This window comes from Trypanosoma cruzi, genomic scaffold (assembly GCF_000209065.1).
Source record: "Trypanosoma cruzi strain CL Brener 1047053512861 genomic scaffold, whole genome shotgun sequence".
Lineage (NCBI taxonomy): Eukaryota > Euglenozoa > Kinetoplastea > Trypanosomatida > Trypanosomatidae > Trypanosoma > Trypanosoma cruzi.
In genome coordinates this window covers 35,398-55,116 of record NW_001849453.1, presented here as the reverse complement: position 1 = coordinate 55,116, position 19,719 = coordinate 35,398, and the positions used below count along the sequence as shown (strand labels likewise).

Below are 19,719 nucleotides of genomic sequence, written 5' to 3'. Positions count from 1 at the left end.
TTAAATTTGACGTCCCTACGCCTTCTTTTGTTGTATTCTTCGTGACTACATGCAGACACATAGAGAAAAAAAAAAGGGGGGGGGGGGGGGGAAAGAAAAAAAAGAAATTGGTTTTAAATCGGTAAGTGTACAGTGCAACTCCTTTCCATTTCTCCACCGTGACGAACAGACAAGACAATGGAGTAATTAAAAATAATAAAACTACTTCATGATTGATTCAATAATAAATGGAGCCAATCAGTCATTACTCATGAGTCGGTTGGCCTCCATGACTTTCACCGTCATCGACTCCTTTGCTGCGTCACCCAACTTCGGCACACCTCGCAGGTACAAATGATCGCCCTCCTCGATTGGACACAATGCACGCAACGCAAAGAAACCGCTGTCACCATCCCCCTGGGAAAGTCGCGCCTCCATCGCCCGCATCTCCTCTTCAGGGAGAAAAAGCTCCCGACACCGCCGCGCCAACGACTCCTTGTCGCTCCTGTCGTGTGGAAAGTACTGCACTACTGTGTTGTGTGCATCATCTTCCAACTGTGGCACGGCATCTACAAGTGGGATAAGAGTGGGCACAAACATTTCATCTGACTTCGCCTTGAAGAAGTTTGTGCCGGGAATAAAAAGGCAAATTGCCGCAGACTCAATGGGAACGGCGCGGAGGTGCAGCGCGGCAAAGCTGCGGAAAAGGTTCTCCAGGAACACCTCCGGATCTTCGCACGCGTCGGTTGCCATTTCAGAGAAGTAGTGGTCAACCAACCCGCTGTCCTCACCGCGCTCCTTCGACATGCCGTTTGCGACACCGTCACGCCCCCGTGTGTCCTCCAACAGCCATCGGATGTAAGGTGTGAAGCTGCTCTCCTCCAGCGAGGCGATGCGGCACATCCACCCCGCGGTGACCAATTCCGCCATGGAGGCCCCACGCAGAAACTTGCAGCGCTCGTCATAATTCATCCAGTTCACCTCCAACGGAAAGTTGTGTGTGGCTGCGGCACCATTGAGATTGTACATCTCCTTGGCTACAACAAGAAAGTTGAAGCAGGCGGTGTGGGGGCATGTAATGATCGCCTGACCGGGGCGAATGTGCCTCGCGGCCCGCAAACACCGCGCGTAGTGCATGGAGGACACCACCTTCACGTTATTGTGCCCCCGCACGCCATTCGCCTTGCACCACACACGAAAGGCATCGACGGTCTCCTGTCGGTACAGCCATGTGCCAACTTCCTTCAGCATGCGCGGCACTTTCGTGGTGTCCCTGTGCACAGGGAATGCGATACGCAGGGGAATCGACCCGTAAAACATCCTCTGCGTGCAACACTTGCCTAAACGGGAAACAAAAGCAAAAAAAAAAAAAAAAAAGAGACCACTAAACAACCAAAAGAAAAAAATAGTCCTTTTTTTCTTTATACCTTCCACATACACAACCAAGTGCATTTAAAAAAAGAAAAGAGAAATTGAGATAGAAAAAGGATACATCAATACGTCAATGTACGCATGGATGTTTTTATATAAGAAGCGAGAAAAAAAAAAAAGAAAAAAAAACCCAGGAGATCCCTCTTACTGCGTATGTCACCTTGCATACACACATACATACATACAGAGACACATACATACATGTGATGTTATTGCTCTCATTTTCCCTTTCTATTTCATTATTATTTATTTTTTTTCCCGTTTGTTATCTTTTCTTGCACCTGCTTCTCCTCTCTATACATCAACATTATGCGGGAAGACATCAAAAACAGACAACAACACAAAAAAAAAAAAAAAAAAAACAAGTGTCTCACCTCTTGGCTTTCTCTCTCCCCCAGTCTCTACTGTGTGATGGGTGGAAACATGCATGTGCCGCCAGTTGCGCGACGGGTTGACGCTGTTGCCCCCAGCGCCTGTTGCGCGGCATCCACGAAAGCCCGCAGCCTTTGAATCTCCTCGCGGTTTTCCTTCAACTCCTGCGGTACCTCCGGACGCGTCGGCGATGTGGCCGTGGGACTACAGGAGACATTCTGGCGGGAACTCATGCTGGCTTGCTTCTTGAACTCCTCCATACGGGCGCGCCGCTTTTTTTCGTCCGCTGCCGCCACCGAGAGATTACGCAGATCCACCAGTTCCGCGCGGAGGTCATGAATCTCGCGGATGAGCGAGAGGTTCTCCACCATCATCTCCGAGACCTTACATCGGTGCTGCTCCTGATCCGCCTTGCACTTCCGTCGCAGTGCATCAACCGAGGTGCTCAGGTACTCCAGCTGCGAGCGAAACTCCCCCTTGATCTCCTGATCCACCTGCGCCGCACGGCGTCCATCGCGTGCGAGAACGTACCGCTGGTACAAACGCTCCACCACCTCCCGCAACAGCGCTGGGTCCTGCATGGCTGGTGCAAGCTCCCCCACGTCTGTCTTGACGCGGCTCTTGTAAGTCTCAAAGTCTTTCATATGATTCATCGTTTGTTTTATCTGCAGTTGCTGCTGTGCAAGGTCGGCTTTCAACCCCTCGATGCTCTGTCGCAGCGTGATGTTGTTTTGGTGAAGGTTCTCTAGCTCAACGTTCTTCTCATTTATGCGTTGATGCTCCCGTGCAATTTCCCGCTGTCGCGGCTCCATCTGTGACTTGAGCTGACGTATGCGGTAGTCGAGGACAAACTTGTGTTTCTCAAGCTCCTGGTTTTGCTTCTTGAGGTCATATATCCGCTTCTCCTTCTCACCAATGACGGCATCGCGCTCCTCAATGTCTTGATGCAGCTGCGACATGCGCTGATTCAACTCCCCCAGCTGCGCCATCAACGCCGACTTGGCGCTCTCGAGAATACTCAGCTCGTTTCTGTGCACCTCCGCCTCCTTTTCCATGCGCAGGGCGTTCTTGCGCATGATGGCACTTTCCCCCTTCATGTGAAGATACCGCCCGCGAATGGCCTCGAGATCCTGACGGTTTCGTTCCCGGATACTCTCCAGCTCCGCGTCCGTGTCAAGTTCAAGGCGCCGTCGCGACTCCGCATTTGTCTCCTTCGCACGTTGAACTTGGCGTCTAATTTTCTGCATTCCCTCCTTTCGCTTTGCGACGACGTCGTTGAAGCGTTCTTCCTCTTCCCGCCGCTCCCGTTCAATCTGCGCCTCGAGATCACTCACCTCCTGCATGTACTTGCTCTTGCTCCAGTCGAGCTGGTGTTGCAGTTCGGTGCACTCGTCTTCCAGCTGTTGCACCTCCGCCTGTCCTGCCCGCTCAAGCTCCTCCAGGAGCGGGGCGGCCTCGGCCTCCTTTTCAAGCCTCACCGCAACAAAAGAGCGCTCCTGTTCCGCCTTTGCGCTCCATAACGCGGCATACTCCGCCTCGAGGGCAGACACTTCGCTCTTAAATTCCTCCGCCCGCTCCCGCATCCGCGTGTTTTGTTCATGGCTACGTCGCTTCTCTTCTCCCTCAATCTCCGCCTTAAGTTTCCCTGCTGTGTGCGTCAGGCTCTCAATGGCGATCTGACGATCTTCAACGTCGGAGGCCAAAACAAGGACCTCGTCGCCGCAATATCCCGCATCCCGTTGAGCAGGGCGACCGTCCTCCCGCACTTCGATAACAAACAGCGTCCCATCAGCGCTGACAGAGTAAATGATGCTCTCATCATAAGAGAGCACCATTCGGGCTACTTTGCCCATATGCGCAACAATAGGAACTTCCTGCAAACCCAACTGAAGAGGGAAATTCATAAATTTAATGGAACCATCATCCGTCCCACCAAATAACAGTCGTTGCTTTGGAGAGACTAGGAGCGTTGTGATTGTGCTGTCACGGAATTCGTAATCCGTCGTGGTGGTGGGGCTAGAGGCCTCCACAGAACTGAAACGGTCCATCTCCCGCAGCATCGATTTGCATTGCGTTTCCGCAGCAGACGATGCCGGGTCTCCGACGGCCCACATGTTCTTATCATCTGCCACAACAACACGGTATTGGTAGCGTTTATCTGCATACTCCCCATCCTTGCGCAACTCACTGATGTTCCAGTTGATGATGATGCCGTCGAGGGAGCAGGAGACCATCCCATTGTCCGTGGGATACGGGGAGGTGGCGGCCCACTGAAAACAGCTAATCTTTTGCGGATGACCCCGCAGCTGTCCATGGACATCGCATGTGAGTGCGTTGTACAGATGGATCAGGTTGCCATGTGCCAAGGCAAAGTATTTCCCTCCCACAGAAAACTTCACATCGGTCACGTTGCGAAGATTAAGCACACGATGTTCGTGGAGACAGTTCCACAGAACACTCATAACAAGAACTTTTTCTGTAAAGCAAATCACCACGTAGAGGCCGTTTGGATGAATGCTTACGGGACCCGGTTGGGATGGGAAGTACTGGCACATCTCTAATCGATGCGTGCTGGTGTTCCAAATACGCACACTCTTGTCGACACCAGAGGTCACCAAAAATGGCCGCCGCACACTGCAGTCAACGCCAATAATGCCACCAACATGAAACGATTGACAAATCGGCAATAACGCTGGGGGATCATCTGCGGTGCGTTTTGACCATTGCTGAGAGAAGTTAAAGGCGAGGATTTGACCCGAGTGTGTCACTAACGCCATGGTCTCCTCCAACTGATCAAGTGACAGATGCACCACGCTGTTTTCCCGAAGCACATCCATGCGTGCCATCCCTTGTATTCCAGACTGGGGACGTGTCTTCTCCGCAGGCGCGGCTGTAACCTTTTGTGCCACCCCTGTGTTGACGTGAAAAATGCGTTTGGAGCCCTTTGTTGCCCATGGCTTCAACGAAGAGGGGTCGGGCGCATCTGCAAGAGACGAGCCGCTAGCATTCGAATCCAAGGCAGCACGATTGCCAGACGCAGTGGTTGCAGATGGCCGTGTGTCATCTCCCTCAAGGGCACACTTTTTTGTATGCAGCTCCTCCTCTGTGGGCACTGGCACAGTATACACAATGGAGTACTCGCCACTTGACCCGCTTGCACTTTCGTAAATAGCGACGGTGCCCTGATCACTACCAGCAATAAACCCCCCTTTGCTGGGCACAAGCGAGAGAACCGTTGGATTCGTCAGTTGTGCTCTCGTGGGGGGCGGCACGGGCAGCAGTCTTTTGTATACACCCCCTTCAATGATCATTAACTCACCCGTCTGCGTTGATGCCACCACACGGTCTCCAGTGACCCACGTGTGGGTCAGGAAGTTGGACACGCCTTCAAGATCGTAGTTGATGGGGGGCTGAGTCTGCAGCACGCCATCCACATAGCGGTAGAAACGCATCATCCCCAGGCCGGAGACCGCTATCAACAAAGGATCCCGCGGGCAAATCGTCACACATGAGACGGGAGGAGGTCCGGACGATGCGCCGTGCGGCTCCTTCGTACGCGCATCATGCAAAAGTGAGAAGCGACTCGTGGACTCATTCATTCCCTCCACCTTCAAATCGGCAATCACAGACGTAAGGGCGAGTGGCTTGGAGCGCTCCCAATTCCAGTAGAAAAGATTCCACTGCGGCGCACCCCCCTGCGTTGCCAAGTGCCGCCCATCCACGCTGAAGGCCATCGCCACAAAACTCTCGCTTCCAAGATCCTGCACACTTAAAGTCTTGCGACGTTTCCGAGGGACGGAGTCAATAATTTGAATCTGGGGTGCGATACCGCCCTCCGCAATTGCAATGAACTTCTTGTTCGCACTCACCGCCAGCGCCGTCAGGCCACTGCTGTGGACTCCGGCATCAAAGAAGCGCTGGGTGTTACTGTTAAGGTTGTGCACAACCACGGTCTTCCCCACAGGGTAAAGCAGCGTCCCCTCCTCCACCCAATTCAGGCAGCCGTACACATCCGGCCGGATGCCAAACGCGTGCCGCTTCACAAGACTGCGCCCGGTCCCCTCCTTTTGTTCCATCAACCCCTCCTCTCCCAAAAATAATAATAATAATAACAACAAGTTCTAAAAAAAAAGAAAAAATCCTTTCTTGCCTTTCACCCTCACACTGCGTGTGTATGTTTGCTCGTGAACATACGTGTGTATGAGAACCAAGACAGAGGAAGGAAGCGGACTCCAATACAACAGTGGGCACAATCCCATTCAGGCATGAGCAAAAAAAAACAAAAAAACACAAACACGCCGCACGCAGAAAAATGCAAGCCGCGGCAAAAAAAAAAAAAAGACAAGACACTCGCAAGACCGAGAGGAATTTCCTGTCATTTGGAATTCTCATATAAGTGGCATGGCTTCGCTTCATAAAGCAGAATACACGCAAGAGTCATCGCAGCTCGCTCCGTAACTCAGTCCCCTCATATGGTTCCCCCGCAAAATAAAATAAACGCCCGAACTATTGTGCTTCATTTTATCCTCTTCCTCTCATATCCGCACCCGGTCTGTACTTCCCTCCTATAAAATAAAAGACCCCGCGCGCCAGCTCGTCTGGCAACTGTCTGAATGCCAAATGACATGGAATCTCCTTGATGTCCTTGTTGCGGTGTTTTGCGTCGGCGAGGTACTCCTGAACAGAACGGCCCGACTCCTCTAAATCCTGAATGATCTCCTTGAGTGTGCGCATGGCGTGGTCTTTGGGTGGATAATCCTGACCATTGTCCATATACTCCCCGCGAATAAAGTCATCTACGAGAATGGCGTTAGCGTTGCAGCTACGAACGCTCAACGGGCGATTTTCCACAATAAGGGTGTCCTCCAAGGGGCGCTTGAGCCAGAGAATATTCTTTTCGTAGTAGTTGTCCTGCGTGAACCAGTCACGGTGACGCACAATGTACTGCGACACACGGACCCCACTGGGATCAATCACATTGAGTACCTGACGCATGTACCGCTCGCTACAGGCCGACCAAAGCACCACCTCCGCATCAATGGAAGAGAGATAATCCAGCAACTCCGCCAAGTACGGTCTAACCACCATACCCGCCTTCATTCGAAAGGCCTTGTCGCCATACGATAAGATTGTCTCGTCCAAATCCAGTACAATCGTCAAACGACTGCGGTAAGCCTTTTTCTTGGGACCAATAAGCCCAAATGTACTCTTCTGTTGCTCTTGCAAACGCCATAGCTTTGAGCCCGCCACAGCCAGGATGATAATTGTGCCAAATAAATAATACCGCACCCCGCGATCGCTCAGCATCCGACGCCAATAATCCTTGAGTCTCTTTGCACCATAAAAACGATCATCGGTGTAGTCCTTCCACGCATTCTCCTTGTTCGCGTACATGTGGATGCTGGACTGCGTACGTGAGAACAGTTTTCCGTCGGAGACGCCTCTATTTTTGCCCGACGAGAGTGATGAGGTGTACATGCGGCACGACGCCATCCACGCGCCGTACGCCCCGGTTGAGGCGTAGCGTGGCAGAGGCCGACAGCACTCGCGGTACAGCATCGCTTCACAGTATGGATGACCAGAATGACTCGCCGGGGCTACTGGCCGGATCCTAAGCTTTAAAATAAAATAAAATAGGGCGGAAAAGAAGGGAGCAATCAAAAAGGCAGTGGCTTCATCACAGCCTCAATGTGTATTCCATGCATGCATACATACTTATATATACTTATATGTATTCGGGCAGCCAATAGTCGTGACACACGATGCGCACTATCCAAAACGGAGATGTTTTTTATGTTACTTACTAAGCGGCAGCATTTAAACATCCTCCAGCCGCAATACTTCGCCGTAAGCGGTGGAAATCAAAAAGAGTGGGCGGGTGGGTAAGACGGCCAAAGTAAAAATAAGGCACCTACCTTACCCTCATCGGTTTATTGACTCCTCCTCCATCGCAGTCGTCCAAACATTCATTAGGTGGTAAAAGAATCGTGTAGAAATATTTTCTTCTTCTCCAGAAAAATACTCAGCATTTAGAACGCCAGTCTTCCTCGCAAACATTTTCTTCACAATTCCCCAAAGCACACAGAATTAAAAAAAAAAAGATAATAATAATGATGGGACACCACCACTTCCAACATCCTCTTCATGCCGCACCAACAAAAACAGACATCGGCGCCAGCAAACCTTCCGTTCTTCCTTCAGCTGCACACGCAACATAACAACGTGACATGTGCGCCAAATCAAATCAATCAACAACAACTTTATATTTGACCCTTCGTTTCAATGCTTCTTGCCTTTACCCCTTCTTCTTCTTCTTGTGTAGGGGAGGTGCCATCTTCTGTCTACGCAGCTTCCATGCACCGAGACAAGTTACAAAGTTTACCACGTAGATGGAGCCGCATACGATGCATAGGTCGTGGAGGATGAGTGTAAGGATTAAAAAAAGCCCCACAGAGACCACGCAGCTTGCCGCGCTCATAAACAAAAGCAGCGCCGGGAATCGACAGGCGGCGAGCTCCAAAAGGTAGAAGATCATCCCCAGCACGGCGTTGGACACATGCGGCAGCCCAACGAATTGCGTCAAGGAGCCATACTCCGAAGAAAAGACGCGTGTGCAAGAAAACACACCGACATCGCAGTAGGCACGATACACCTGGCCCAGCTCCCTCGCCCTGGCAAAGCGACGCTCCACGAGGTAGGCGTAGCTGGAAAGAAGAAAACCAAACATCACCACAACGGGCAAAAGACACGACAGGAACGCCATTAGGGGCTTCAACGTCCAGCGGATTCCCTTTTTATTTGTTTCTATTTTATTTTTTCTTTTCTTTTCTTTTTTTTCTTATTTTGGTCCTTCCGCAAAGCCGTCCTTTACCATCCACGAAATGTAAAGCGGCTGTTGGATCCTCAACTGTGGAAGAAAAAAAAAAAAAAAGGTCAACACATGCAGAAATACCCCACGCCCATTACTCCATTCAGTCCGCATAAACACACACACAAACACAAAAACATACGTATGTAAATATAGATAGATAAATAAATTTTAAAAAAGAAAAAAAAAACAGAAGATTGTGAACGCTCATCACCGCTTTTTTACCCTGCGCTCTTTTTTTTTTTTTTTTCCTCTGTCTTTGTTAATTGGCCACCATGTGCATTTATGTGTGTGTGTGTGTGTGTTTCCGCCCCTTCGTCAGTTTCCCCACGTCAAGGGGTCACAGTCAAGAAGAGGAAGGCGGCAAATTCACTCCTCTGGTCCGGGGTTAGTGGCGCGCACAATGCGGTCGCGTAGCAAGACGGGGTCGAGTGTTCCGTCCTCCGTCATGCAGCCGTCAAAGCCGTAAATCCGGTCCACCGCCACGTCGTTGTGGAACAGCACACAGCACGGCAGTGTCTTAATGCGCAGTCGTTCCACGAGGAACGGCGACTTCTCTGCGTCTATTTTTACAAACTTCACGCTTAACACTGTTCGCGCCAACTCTGAGAGACGGTAGTCCACCACACGACATGTTTCAAAGTCCTTGTGATAAAAGTGCACGCAGACGTCATCACTACCGCCCTTCTCCCGCACCACAATGCCAAAAAACTCATCTTGTGATATCTCACGGTACTCGCCATGTTGTTTTTGACGCCACTCCACCTCTTTTGTCTGCTGCCGCTGCATCTGCGCCACACGTCTGCGGCGGAGCTCCAGCAGTTCCGCGTCATCATCGTCATCATCGCGTTCGACGATGTCTCGGGGCACGGCTCCGCGCTCCTGCTTCTCCCGCTCCTTTTCGGCGACGGGGTCGTACACAGGCACACCGTTATCCCGCGGCTTCTCTTCCATCCGGCGGCGGTGAGTGGGGACAACATCGTCCATGTCGCGATTACTCATGTATTCCTTCGTCCCCATCTCCGCTATCGCAGACGTCAGGTTCTGGTTGGCCTTCAAGTTGGTGGCCTCATTCACCATACCGCTGCTTTTGCCGGAGCCGAGCATTGCCGTTGCGGTGAGTTATTTTCCCCCAGTTGCGTTCCTTGCTGTTTGGCGTCCTTCCCTTCTCTCCTTCTATTTTCCCTCCTCCCTCCCTCCCTTCTTTTTTTTTCCCCCCACAAGAAACCCACAGAGAAAAAAAAAAAAAAAGAAAAGTAGTAGCAAAAGTCATAAATAATGAAAACACAGAACGGTTTCTTGTTTCATTTGTGAGACCTTCCCTCTCGTAGGAGAGAAAGGAATAAAGCGAGCGGATCCGGAAAAAGAGAATACCCCAATTAACGTGCAACACGCACACATAATCGTTCTTTACATTTGGTTCTCTTTATCCTTTGTTGTTTATTTGCAAAGACATCCCCGCCCGAGGCCGGGCTCCCTCTGCTCCTTCTGGGTATATGCCAAGCTCTTCTTGATAAGCCCGCAGTTGTTGACGGAAACCGAGGTTGGGCGATGCCACATGACGCCTGCTTTGAATAAGCTCAATCGCCGCCACTGCAGTCATTCGCAGTTTCTTGATGAGGTACGCGGCGGCAATGGTGGGGGCGCGAGAAATGCCCGCACCGCAGTGTACGAGCACGGCGGAGTGCTGTTTAATCAGCGCATCCTCAATAAACTCAAATGTTTGGGGGAAAAACTTCGCAATGTTGTATCCGGGCATGTCCTGCGCAGAAATCTTCATGTACGTGAACTCCGACGGGAAGCGAGGCATGACATCGATGCAGCACAACACGTGAGTCACCTTGTGACGATGAAGCAATTCCCTTTCTGACGCCGGGTGATACGAGCCAACATACAGCCCGGGGACAACTTCATGCATCGCCTGCAAGGCATAGACGTCCCTTAACATGAAATGCGGAGTGCCCTTTGCCGTGGCCTTCAAAACAAATACATTGCAATCGCACAGTTGATCTACATCCTCCAACTTGTTCGGGTAGGCATCCCGCAGTGCCGTGCGCAGGGCCGCCCGGGCAGACTGCACCTTCTCCATCTGTACAGGAATATTCGTCACCGCCATGCGAAACGCCTCCAACTTGTTTTGAACATCCTCCGGGATGATGAGCGGATCGGAGACCCTTTTTCCCGCCTTGCCCTTCGCAAGAGCCGCTACGGTGCCCGCGTTGAGTGTATCGCCCTCGCTGCCGCCAGCAGCCGGTAACGACAACGATGACAATGATGCCTCCTGTTGCTGCGAAACAAAACGTAGAACTGCAAATACGCGCTCAATCTCTGCGGACGGCAACCCTGAATGGGATAATGACATCCTTCTGACTCCCTTTTTTTATATTTCTCTGCTGTTTTCACAAAAGCTGGATGAATGAACGCTTCCCCGCTCCCTCTATTTCTCTTCTTTTTCTATGCCTGTTTCTTTGCTGTTTATGACTTCTTGTTGTTTGCTTGTTTCTTTGGCTTTTGTTTTCGCTTCACCCCTCCCTCGTTTATAAAAGGGCCACCACCTTGTGTGGCATCGATGGTCAAAGACAAGGAGACAATGCGAATAAGGAGGAAGATTTTTTCTCTCCGGTGTGTGGAGGCAGTAGCATGTAATCATCGCAGCGCAGGGAATGTGACTCAGCCTGTCGGGCGTATCCACCTCTGTGATTTGGCGTCACCGCCGTGTGTGTCCCATCGCCGGCACGAGAAGGAACACACAAAATGGGAAAAAAGCGGGTGGAGATGCCTTTTAAAACGTGTACACGTGAAACAAGCACAACATCAAAAAAATCTTCTACGTTTGCAGACAATAAACACACAACAACCAAAAAAAAAATTGAAAAAAAAAAAAAAAAGACAAAAAAAACTTCACTTGCGCCCCAATGCCAGCGCACTGTACTGCACTCGGTGGACGAGAGGTTCCTGCCAGGACCCAACACACAAATACACAAATATATATATATATATATATATATATTGACGTCAGAGAAAAGGCCTTCACAGCATCCTGCAGTGCGTCCTTCTCACTTTTTTCGGGTGCTGTTGTTTCTTCAGTTCCTCCTTTCGTCCAATGCGCCAAAAGACAAAAAACACCGCAAAAAAAGCAAAAAAAACAACGTTCGGTAGCACCCGCACCATCGGCCTTCACGGCGCCGCGTGAAGGGCAGGAGCCAAACCTCACATCGCTCCAGGCACAACGTGCCCCGCCAGCGCATCCGTCACGGCAGGCCGCCTTGTTCGCTACTGTGCACCGTCCCGCGTCCAGTACACCTGGCCCTCCATCCCTCCCTCGTCCATCTGGTGCCCACGCTCAATCTCGGGGAGTCGGTAGTTCATGAACACCACCTGCATCTCGTCCAGCGTCATGTCCTTCACCCAGCCCCTGGCGTTGAGGTACCGCCGCGCCATCTCGCGCTGCCTGAGGTCCCTGTGGTACGGGCTCTTCGGGTGGCTCGCCTGCCACAGGGCGTGGAAGAGACCGGGCTCCTTCAGCCCCTCCTCAATCTGCGCCTCGCTAAGCGGGGCAAAATTCGGGCGGTGCAGCCGCTCGATCAGCGGTGCCTCCTCCAGCTCCCGCTGCCGCAACGCCTCGTACTGCTCCATGTGCATCGCACGGTACCTCTCGCTCTCCTCCGCGTACTGCTTCTCCGTCACGCCCTTCACGGGAGAGCTGTGCGGCGTGTCGACGCCGACAAAACACACGCCCATGCGGCGCGCCTGCCCCACCACTCGACGCACGCGCGTCTCAATGAGTGGGTACTCCGGCCTTCCCCAACTCCTCGGCTTCATCTTCGCTATCTCGTACGCCATCTCCAGCGTCATTAGGGCGCAGTAGTGTCCGCGAATCGGCACCGGGCCGGTCTCACGGCGCTTCTTCCGCAGGGCCCGCAGAATAAACCAAGCCGTGGGCGGCGGCTCGATGGTGTACAGGTACGACTTGTCAAAGTACACCTGAATGCGTACGATGAGCTCCACGTCGTCCTTGAAGTGCGGCTTCGTGCGATCGTTAAAGGACTTTGCAAAATCCATGGCCTTCAGGCCGAGCTTCGAGAACTCCTGCCCCACCGGCGGGCCAGTGGCCGCCTTCCCCGCCTTGATGAAGAAGCGCCAGTTGTGCAGCACCCGCTTCCCAGGGAACTCCGGCACCGCGAAGATGTCCTTTGCCTTCGCCATCACAGCGGCATCCGGCATGCGGTTCGAGCCCGGCTCAAAGTTAACGGTCTTCGGCCGGGCCCTCAACAGCGAGACCGTGCCTCGGCGGAGCATCTGCTTGCCTGTCCACACAACAGCTCCTTCTCCCCCTCCTGCTTACTGCTTACTGCCCGCACACCAAAGGAATAGGCGTGAAATAGGAGAAAGGCATAAACACACACACACAAATGCATGCATGCATCATGCACAGACGCCCACAACAAAACACGGAGAGGAAGAGACCACTGCCCCAGCCCCAAACACACATACACACACACACACAGAAAAAGAAAAAAAAAAGAGTTCAACACGCACACACGCACCAACCTAAACCGCTTTTCCCACCTGCAGCATGCAGCACAGCGTGTCGCGTGTCTTCTCGCACGGGCCGCCCGACACCTCGCGCCCAATGTGCCGCAGCTCGTCCTCCCGAACACGCTGCAGTCGCGCCTCCAGGTCCGCAACGGTCACGCCAAGGCCCACCGCAAGCTTCTCCATGCCACCGGACTCGCCATAAAACGTCCGCCGCTGATGAACGTGTCGTGCCGCCAGGTAGTCAAGCAGCCAGCGCTCCAGGTGCTCCACGTCCCTCCCAGTCCCGCCGCCAACCGCTCCCAACGCCTCGCGAAAGGCCTCCCCATACGCGCACCGACCGCAGTGACGGGCGACCCTCTCAAGCATCGCACGCACTCCGCCCTCCTCCTCTTGCTCGCCGGCGCCCGCCGGTCCCGTCGCCCACCGCTGCAACGCCCACGTCGCGTTCACAGCATCGTTCTGCACAAGGTACGCCGTCACAAGGGCACGGAAGAAGTGCGGCGAAGAACACTGTCCTGCACTGGGCGATCCGCACTCAAGCTCCTCCGCCAGGCGCAGAACCGCGTCCGCCCTTCGCTCATAGGCAGACGCAAGGCACGACTCCACTCCTGCACCATGCATTCGGCTAAAGCAACAAGCACCTACCTCCCTATAACCCCCTAGCAAGCAGAGTAATGAGTGGTGGATGAGCAACAATCAGAGCAGAAAACACATCCGTGCGAAACGCGGCGACTCCCATCAAACCAACAAGGGTGCCCCACATGCACACACTGAAAATAATATAATATTGTGTTCCCCCAACCAGAAGATAACAATGACCCATTGGGCACAGCAAGCCACACATCGGCTCAGATCAGCCCAGCCCCAGAAAGATGCTTCTTCACGAGCTGCCACCCACCAATGTTTCATGTGGTGGCAGAACGTACGGAAGACGGTCCGGCAGAATGTGGCTGGCCTTCACAGACTTCTCAATGGCACACCACAGCGCCTCAAACACAACGCGGCCGCCGTTCTCGTTGAAGTGGAGACCATCAGAAAAATACTCACACCATGAGCCCTCGGCGTACGGCACCGTGTCAGCACTCCTGCCCAGAAAGACGCGGTACAGGTCGACCGTAAAAACATCCCCGTGCTCCTCATACTCCTCGGCCCCAACCCGCAGAGAAGCATCGCGATAGCGTCGCATGGATTCGAAGCTGCGGCCACAAGAATTGGGGTCACAACCAACGTCACGCAGCCACTGAAGTCGTCCCTTCTCGTCCAGCGGTGAGGGCGAAAGGAGGAATATACCACCAACGGGACATACGTGCTTGCGCACAGTGTCAATGATTGCCCTCAGGTTCGCACCGTATTCATCCAGTGAGACCTGCTGAGGAAATCCAGCGCAATCGTTGGACCCAAGCATCAGAGTCACGAACAGCGCCTTACCAGGTTGTGTGGGAAGAAGCTGCTGACGCCTCGTATCATCCTTCAGTATATCCAGCACCCAGCGCGTGTTGTAACCGCTTAGCCCACGATTGATAACATCCGCGCGGCGCACGTAACGCTTGCTGAGGCGTGACGCCCAGCCGGACTCGTAACCTTGCTGTGTCAGGGAGTCGCCCAGAAGAAGAGCGTACTGCATTTCTTTCTTTTTCATTTTCGCTGCCTTCTCTTTGGGTATGTCCACCAACTTCTCCCACCCTTGCCAATTGAAAGAGAGGAAGAAGTACAGGAAATAGGAACGAAAGAAAAAATAGCAGTTAAAAGCGGATGGAAGAGTTTATCAAGAGTACGAACAGTCAGATGGCTCTTGAAGCAGATTGTGCACGCTCATTCAGTCACATACACGCTCACACAAATACCCTTTGCCCCAAGCCAATTTTAGGCCCTTTTAATCATAACTGATGCATCTGTGGCACCACTATCCGTAAGACTTACCGTACAGCGGCATGTATTTCCCGCCTCCCCAGTCCCACGTGCTTTTGGCAGCAGACAAGTTGGACAGACGACATCGTTAACAATAAATTCTCTCGGTAGCTTCATGTAGCGCAGGTACGTCCAGTGGGTTTCTCGGTAAATGTGAGAGCGCTGCTGCGGCCTTACCTCCATGCAGAGTTGCGCTAAGACATCAAATCCCAACTCGTCGTATTCAGTTGTGCGGTTCATGAGATCGACAAGGTCAAGTGCAAGATGTACCCATGGTCGCTTCTTTGTCCAAGAAGATTTTGTTCCTTCCTTTGCGGTGGCTTTCTCATCCACTGTCGCCGAGGATGCAATCTCACAAACGGTTCGGATAATCTCTGCCACGTCGCATACTGAACTATGGACGGTGTCATTCTCCAACACTGGGACGCGCGATTGCAAACCGCAACGCATCCCATTCAAGAGATCACAACCACGCCACGGAAGTTGCACCTCCTGTGCGCGAAGGAGCGCCATTAGCATGGAGCGGAGGGGTGACAGTACCGTGGTGGAAGAGAGAAGACCTTGTTTCACGCGATGCACCGTTTGTAGCATCGCACTGAGTATCAAGCGAAGGGCAATGTCATGTTCAGCCGCGGAAGCATCTGAAGAATGGGGCAATGAGTAGCCGCAGTAAAAACAAACGTGACATATCCGAGCAATATTCTGCAGCTGGAGGTATGCACCGCAAAAGGCGCACACGCGAGGAGCAGATGGCACCGGCAACAACAGTGCACTTGGTAATTGACTGCTTTGCATGCCACGACTCTCATCTCCTGTCGGTGGATCTTTACCGCATCCACGTCGCTTCTCCACAGAGGTGAGCTCTCTGTAGCGCAAAGGGTTAGAATGATAGCCCCCGGCAGCGGCGATGTTGTGCGACACGCCGCAGTGGCTGCATACCAGCAAACCCCTTTCGCCCCTCTCCCCATAGCGTACATTTACTCCCAAACAATTATTGTGCAGACACACCCAAAGTAAGCACGTGCTGTTGGGGCGAAGGACAAAACAAGTTCGGCAAAACATGTCCCTATGATCGGGGTACAAGTTGCCACAATGCGGACAAGATGTGGACGTGGGCTCTCCAGCAGAAACTTCACCACGCGCAGAATGGACCACCAATTGCTCCCTCTCCTCCACTTCATGCTCCTTCTTCCCTCCATCTGTCGCAAGCTTTACACCACAGCCATGGCAAACAACACTCCAGGCGGGATTTATCGCCTCGCAACTCATGCAAACGCGCGTAAACCATGGCGTGTCAAAACGTAAAGTTGGCGCCGGTTTCGACCCACCGCAGCCATGACAATGTGTGAGAATCCATGGAGTGAGTGTGCGGCACTCAACACATCGCCACAAGGTCTTTGGCGGCCCCGCAGCTGCAACAGTGCTCAGTGTGCCGCATGCCGGGCACCAAGGCCGTAGCAAACCCAGGGGGTTATGGTGGCTACACACGCGACAATCAAACGATGTATGCGTTAGAGCTTCTACCATTTCTGGTTGAACGGATCCGCATTTGGAGCAGTAAAACAAATGTTGTGGCTCATTTGTGTGGTTACATCGCCCACACCGCCACCTGCGCAACGGGAAAATGGTGCAGTCTTCCCTGACGTGAGAAACCCCTTGATCACTAGTATTTCGTCGTTTCTCGGCACCGCACACGAGGCAGCCAGGGGCACTGGTGGGCGAAAATCCCCCACACGCATGACACCGCACCACAGCAAGTTCTAGTGAACCGCATAATTTGCATGCGGAGGCATTTTTCTTGTTCCAGTGTCGGCAAAGGTGGCATTGCCACGGCAATCGTTGCTCCTCCGCGAACCGTCGGTACTCCAATGCACTCAATACGGCAGAGACCACACGTTGTTCCTCGGATTCTGCCTGTGCCACGTGCCTAGACAGCGCCTCCAAAGCGGCGAGCGGTAACTCCTGCAGTGGCGTCAAAAGAACGGTAGTATCCGCAGAACTCGGGGCGATGTGCTTCAGTAGGGCATTCACGGCGTCCTTGTATTCCACACGTAAGAAGTGAAGAATCGCCACCCGGTAGACGGGCAACCCGGGATGTGCCCTTTGCAGCAAGGGCAATAAATCCACATTGGACGATAGTGCACCTTCCCGACATTCCGCCAGCAGCTTCACAAATATTTCAATCGTCTCTAGAAGAAGACCATCCCCAATGTATGCTGCAACGGTGACATGGTGACGAAGCAGTGCGTTCATCAAATCCAACCGCTTTTTCCGGCCCCAATTTCTGAAGCCCTCTGTCCCATTTCTCCCTGTACAACATGCGCGGAGAATGGCGGCAAATGTAACGGCTGCTGGAACGGGAAAGCCCCAATTCCGTGTGACTTCGTACAAAGAAACCAGTCTTCCTGTAACGTCACTCGTTTCCTTCAGGTAGCTCCGTGCCGCACCCTCCACAGCCTCCAACATCATACAACGAATATGGTGCGGAATTCCGGAGGCAAACTGTTTTCTCGTGCTCTCCAAAAAATTTGTGAAGATCGACACCGCCTCCATGTGTTTACCCAGCATCACGAGAGCCTTGCCACCTTCCCATGAGCCACCAAGCGAAGGGCAACGCGTGAGGATCTGATGAATGACCTCATATGCACCACGGCGTAGTAGTAACTTAAAGGAGAGCCGGATACCTTCACACAGGCGTCGCTCCACACCCGCACGAGCACCCCGATGTAGTCCCATGGCGTCGCGGTCAATGCCTGCATCGGGTTTGTTCTGAGCGAGGGCCTCTAGGTGAGCGAGGCAACGTGATTGAATCATCATTACTTCCTTCACGGCTGCATCGTCCACGTCGATGGCTGTCTCGCCCACATGTCCAAGGGTCATAAGTGCATATGCGTCCAGCAGCAGTGCCTCTCGGTACACAAGGGGACCGTAACGTGCATTCAAAGCAGAGGGGTCTTTCTCCAAACCTTTTCGCCATGGCGCTGTTATGGCACAATGAAATTCCAGCACTGGACGCACAAGACTGTGGCGACAAAAGGAACACAAAACACGTCGGAGAGAAAGAAGAGTCCCCACCTGATGTCGCTCCTTCGCCGTAGCATCACAAAGAATGCAATGCGCATAATAAACCATTTCATAGAGAAGGACGTGCCAAAAAGGAGAGAATACGCTCTCTTGTGAAGTTTCTCCAGAACCATGTGTCATTTGCAATAAAGAAGCCATTTGTTTCTCGTCGTCGCCATTCAATTTCCCATCCGATGATTTTATAATCAAAAAAGTTGGCACCGCGCAGGCGGCTTTGGTTGCGGCCTCCAGCAACTGTTTTTCAGGCCGTGGCGACGATGTGGCACGTCGTGCAAGAAACCACAAGACGCCTCCGTGAAGTTTCTGTGCGTGAAGATCCCGCAGGCCCTCATGCAGTGTGCATCCCGAACCTTCCCTCGTCGCCATGCGCCGTGCCAGCGGTAGCAGCAATGACAGACTCATCACATCATCGGGAAAAACGGAATCCTTCACCAGAGTTGTGGCACAGTCCCACGCCTCCCGTAACGTCCAAAACCACTGGTTTTCCTCCACGATAGCCCCCAACACACGCCATGCAAACTCCTTCTGAACACCCCACACAAGTTTGACGGCCTCATCCTGAGTGGCCTTGTTTTCGCCGCGTAAGAAGCGCGGGGCTTGAAGAATTCGGTGCAGCAACGCCGTAAATTCCCTGGCGGTAAAGCCGTCGGCCACTACGGCGTCACATACGATCCCCTCAAGCCACAGTCGCCGAAGCAGAGAAGAACGGTAGAGCCACAGGGCCAGCGAAGGCGCCGTGTTCGAGGTCGAAGAGTCCTTTCTGTCATCAAGACGTCGCAGTTCCGCCAGCATGAACGCCGCTCCGTGGCGCCCCCCGCTGTAATATTCCAGCGGAAGCAGAGGAATCTTGCGTCCCACTGCCGCAGCTCGTATGTACGGTGCCTTCAGCATTTCATTCGAAACCCCTTTTGCTGTTCCAATGAGGGTCAAGGCACAACACACATTCAATTTTTTAAAAAAGGTCCGATTACATAAAAAAAGATTGAAAAGGGCACACGCCTCAAAGGATTTCACGCGTTTCGCCGCACAACCGCCGCGTTACTCAACAAAAAAAAAGGGAAAAAAGGGGAAAAGAAAGAAACAAGAGACGCGTTGCATCACGCACTGCTACCCTTCTCCCTAAACGACGCGGTGTAGAGTGTCTCCACAACGTCCTGCACCCTCACAGCCCGGTTGTTCGTCACCCGAAGTCGCTCAACAAACTCAAAATACGGCACAAGCACCTCCTGCCGGAGCAAATGCAGAGTCCTCTGGAGCACCTCCATCCGTGTCTCGGAAGTCGGTAGAGTGGATGACGACGCGACGGTCTCAGAAGCCGTCGAGAACGACGGGGTGGGTGCGCTGGCCTGCGAATGCATCGCCCTTCAAACTAAACGGCCCCTCGGCACCTCTCGTTGACAGACGCACAAAAAAAAAAAAAAAGGAAATAAATAAATAAAAAAAAAATAAATAAAAAAGCCACAACAGAAGCAAAGAAACCGCAGAGAGAAGAGAAGGGGTAATTTTAAAAAAAGTCACAATTCACGTAGCGATAAGGC

At 52.7% G+C, this 19,719-nt stretch overlaps 11 protein-coding genes across 11 annotated transcripts, besides 13 other annotated features; all 11 read right to left on the bottom strand.

Moving 5' to 3' along the window:
* Positions 1 to 18,919: part of a sequence feature (heterozygous, non-Esmeraldo-like haplotype) that runs on past the window's edge.
* Tc00.1047053504741.220 (hypothetical protein, conserved) lies at positions 238 to 1,299 on the bottom strand (the record flags this gene model as incomplete). The annotated part of the gene is made up of 1 exon (XM_812699.1): positions 238 to 1,299. The coding sequence occupies one exon, from the start codon at positions 1,297 to 1,299 to the stop codon at positions 238 to 240; it is 1,062 nt and encodes a 353-aa protein (XP_817792.1).
* Positions 1,329 to 1,385: a sequence feature (T-rich).
* Positions 1,575 to 1,613: a microsatellite.
* Positions 1,753 to 1,772: a microsatellite.
* Tc00.1047053504741.210 (hypothetical protein, conserved) lies at positions 1,812 to 5,858 on the bottom strand (the record flags this gene model as incomplete). Its single annotated transcript, XM_812698.1, has 1 exon — positions 1,812 to 5,858. One exon carries the CDS (start codon positions 5,856 to 5,858, stop codon positions 1,812 to 1,814), a length of 4,047 nt encoding a protein of 1,348 aa, XP_817791.1.
* Tc00.1047053504741.200 (hypothetical protein, conserved) lies at positions 6,304 to 7,341 on the bottom strand (the record flags this gene model as incomplete). The annotated part of the gene is made up of 1 exon (XM_812697.1): positions 6,304 to 7,341. One exon carries the CDS (start codon positions 7,339 to 7,341, stop codon positions 6,304 to 6,306), a length of 1,038 nt encoding a protein of 345 aa, XP_817790.1.
* On the bottom strand, positions 8,078 to 8,545 carry Tc00.1047053504741.190 (hypothetical protein, conserved; the record flags this gene model as incomplete). The annotated part of the gene is made up of 1 exon (XM_812696.1): positions 8,078 to 8,545. One exon carries the CDS (start codon positions 8,543 to 8,545, stop codon positions 8,078 to 8,080), a length of 468 nt encoding a protein of 155 aa, XP_817789.1.
* Positions 8,597 to 8,622: a microsatellite.
* Positions 8,811 to 8,840: a sequence feature (AT_rich).
* Tc00.1047053504741.180 (hypothetical protein, conserved) lies at positions 9,020 to 9,757 on the bottom strand (the record flags this gene model as incomplete). The annotated part of the gene is made up of 1 exon (XM_812695.1): positions 9,020 to 9,757. The coding sequence occupies one exon, from the start codon at positions 9,755 to 9,757 to the stop codon at positions 9,020 to 9,022; it is 738 nt and encodes a 245-aa protein (XP_817788.1).
* Positions 9,810 to 9,866: a repeat region.
* On the bottom strand, positions 10,077 to 11,012 carry Tc00.1047053504741.170 (dual specificity protein phosphatase, putative; the record flags this gene model as incomplete). The annotated part of the gene is made up of 1 exon (XM_812694.1): positions 10,077 to 11,012. The coding sequence occupies one exon, from the start codon at positions 11,010 to 11,012 to the stop codon at positions 10,077 to 10,079; it is 936 nt and encodes a 311-aa protein (XP_817787.1).
* Positions 11,510 to 11,549: a microsatellite.
* Positions 11,635 to 11,660: a microsatellite.
* Tc00.1047053504741.160 (ribosomal protein L11, putative) lies at positions 11,924 to 12,949 on the bottom strand (the record flags this gene model as incomplete). The annotated part of the gene is made up of 1 exon (XM_812693.1): positions 11,924 to 12,949. One exon carries the CDS (start codon positions 12,947 to 12,949, stop codon positions 11,924 to 11,926), a length of 1,026 nt encoding a protein of 341 aa, XP_817786.1.
* Positions 13,135 to 13,157: a microsatellite.
* Tc00.1047053504741.149 (uncharacterized protein) lies at positions 13,202 to 13,810 on the bottom strand (the record flags this gene model as incomplete). Its single annotated transcript, XM_812704.1, has 1 exon — positions 13,202 to 13,810. The coding sequence occupies one exon, from the start codon at positions 13,808 to 13,810 to the stop codon at positions 13,202 to 13,204; it is 609 nt and encodes a 202-aa protein (XP_817797.1).
* Positions 14,070 to 14,828, bottom strand: Tc00.1047053504741.140 (esterase, putative; the record flags this gene model as incomplete). The annotated part of the gene is made up of 1 exon (XM_812692.1): positions 14,070 to 14,828. The coding sequence occupies one exon, from the start codon at positions 14,826 to 14,828 to the stop codon at positions 14,070 to 14,072; it is 759 nt and encodes a 252-aa protein (XP_817785.1).
* On the bottom strand, positions 15,053 to 19,072 carry Tc00.1047053504741.130 (hypothetical protein, conserved; the record flags this gene model as incomplete). The annotated part of the gene is made up of 1 exon (XM_812691.1): positions 15,053 to 19,072. One exon carries the CDS (start codon positions 19,070 to 19,072, stop codon positions 15,053 to 15,055), a length of 4,020 nt encoding a protein of 1,339 aa, XP_817784.1.
* Positions 18,920 to 18,932: a sequence feature (areas merged during assembly that could not be assigned to a particular haplotype. This can correspond to areas where the two haplotypes were merged or to regions with more than two copies in the genome that were merged during assembly.).
* Positions 18,933 to 19,719: part of a sequence feature (heterozygous, non-Esmeraldo-like haplotype) that runs on past the window's edge.
* Positions 19,279 to 19,539, bottom strand: Tc00.1047053504741.124 (hypothetical protein, conserved; the record flags this gene model as incomplete). The annotated part of the gene is made up of 1 exon (XM_812703.1): positions 19,279 to 19,539. The coding sequence occupies one exon, from the start codon at positions 19,537 to 19,539 to the stop codon at positions 19,279 to 19,281; it is 261 nt and encodes an 86-aa protein (XP_817796.1).
* Positions 19,589 to 19,638: a microsatellite.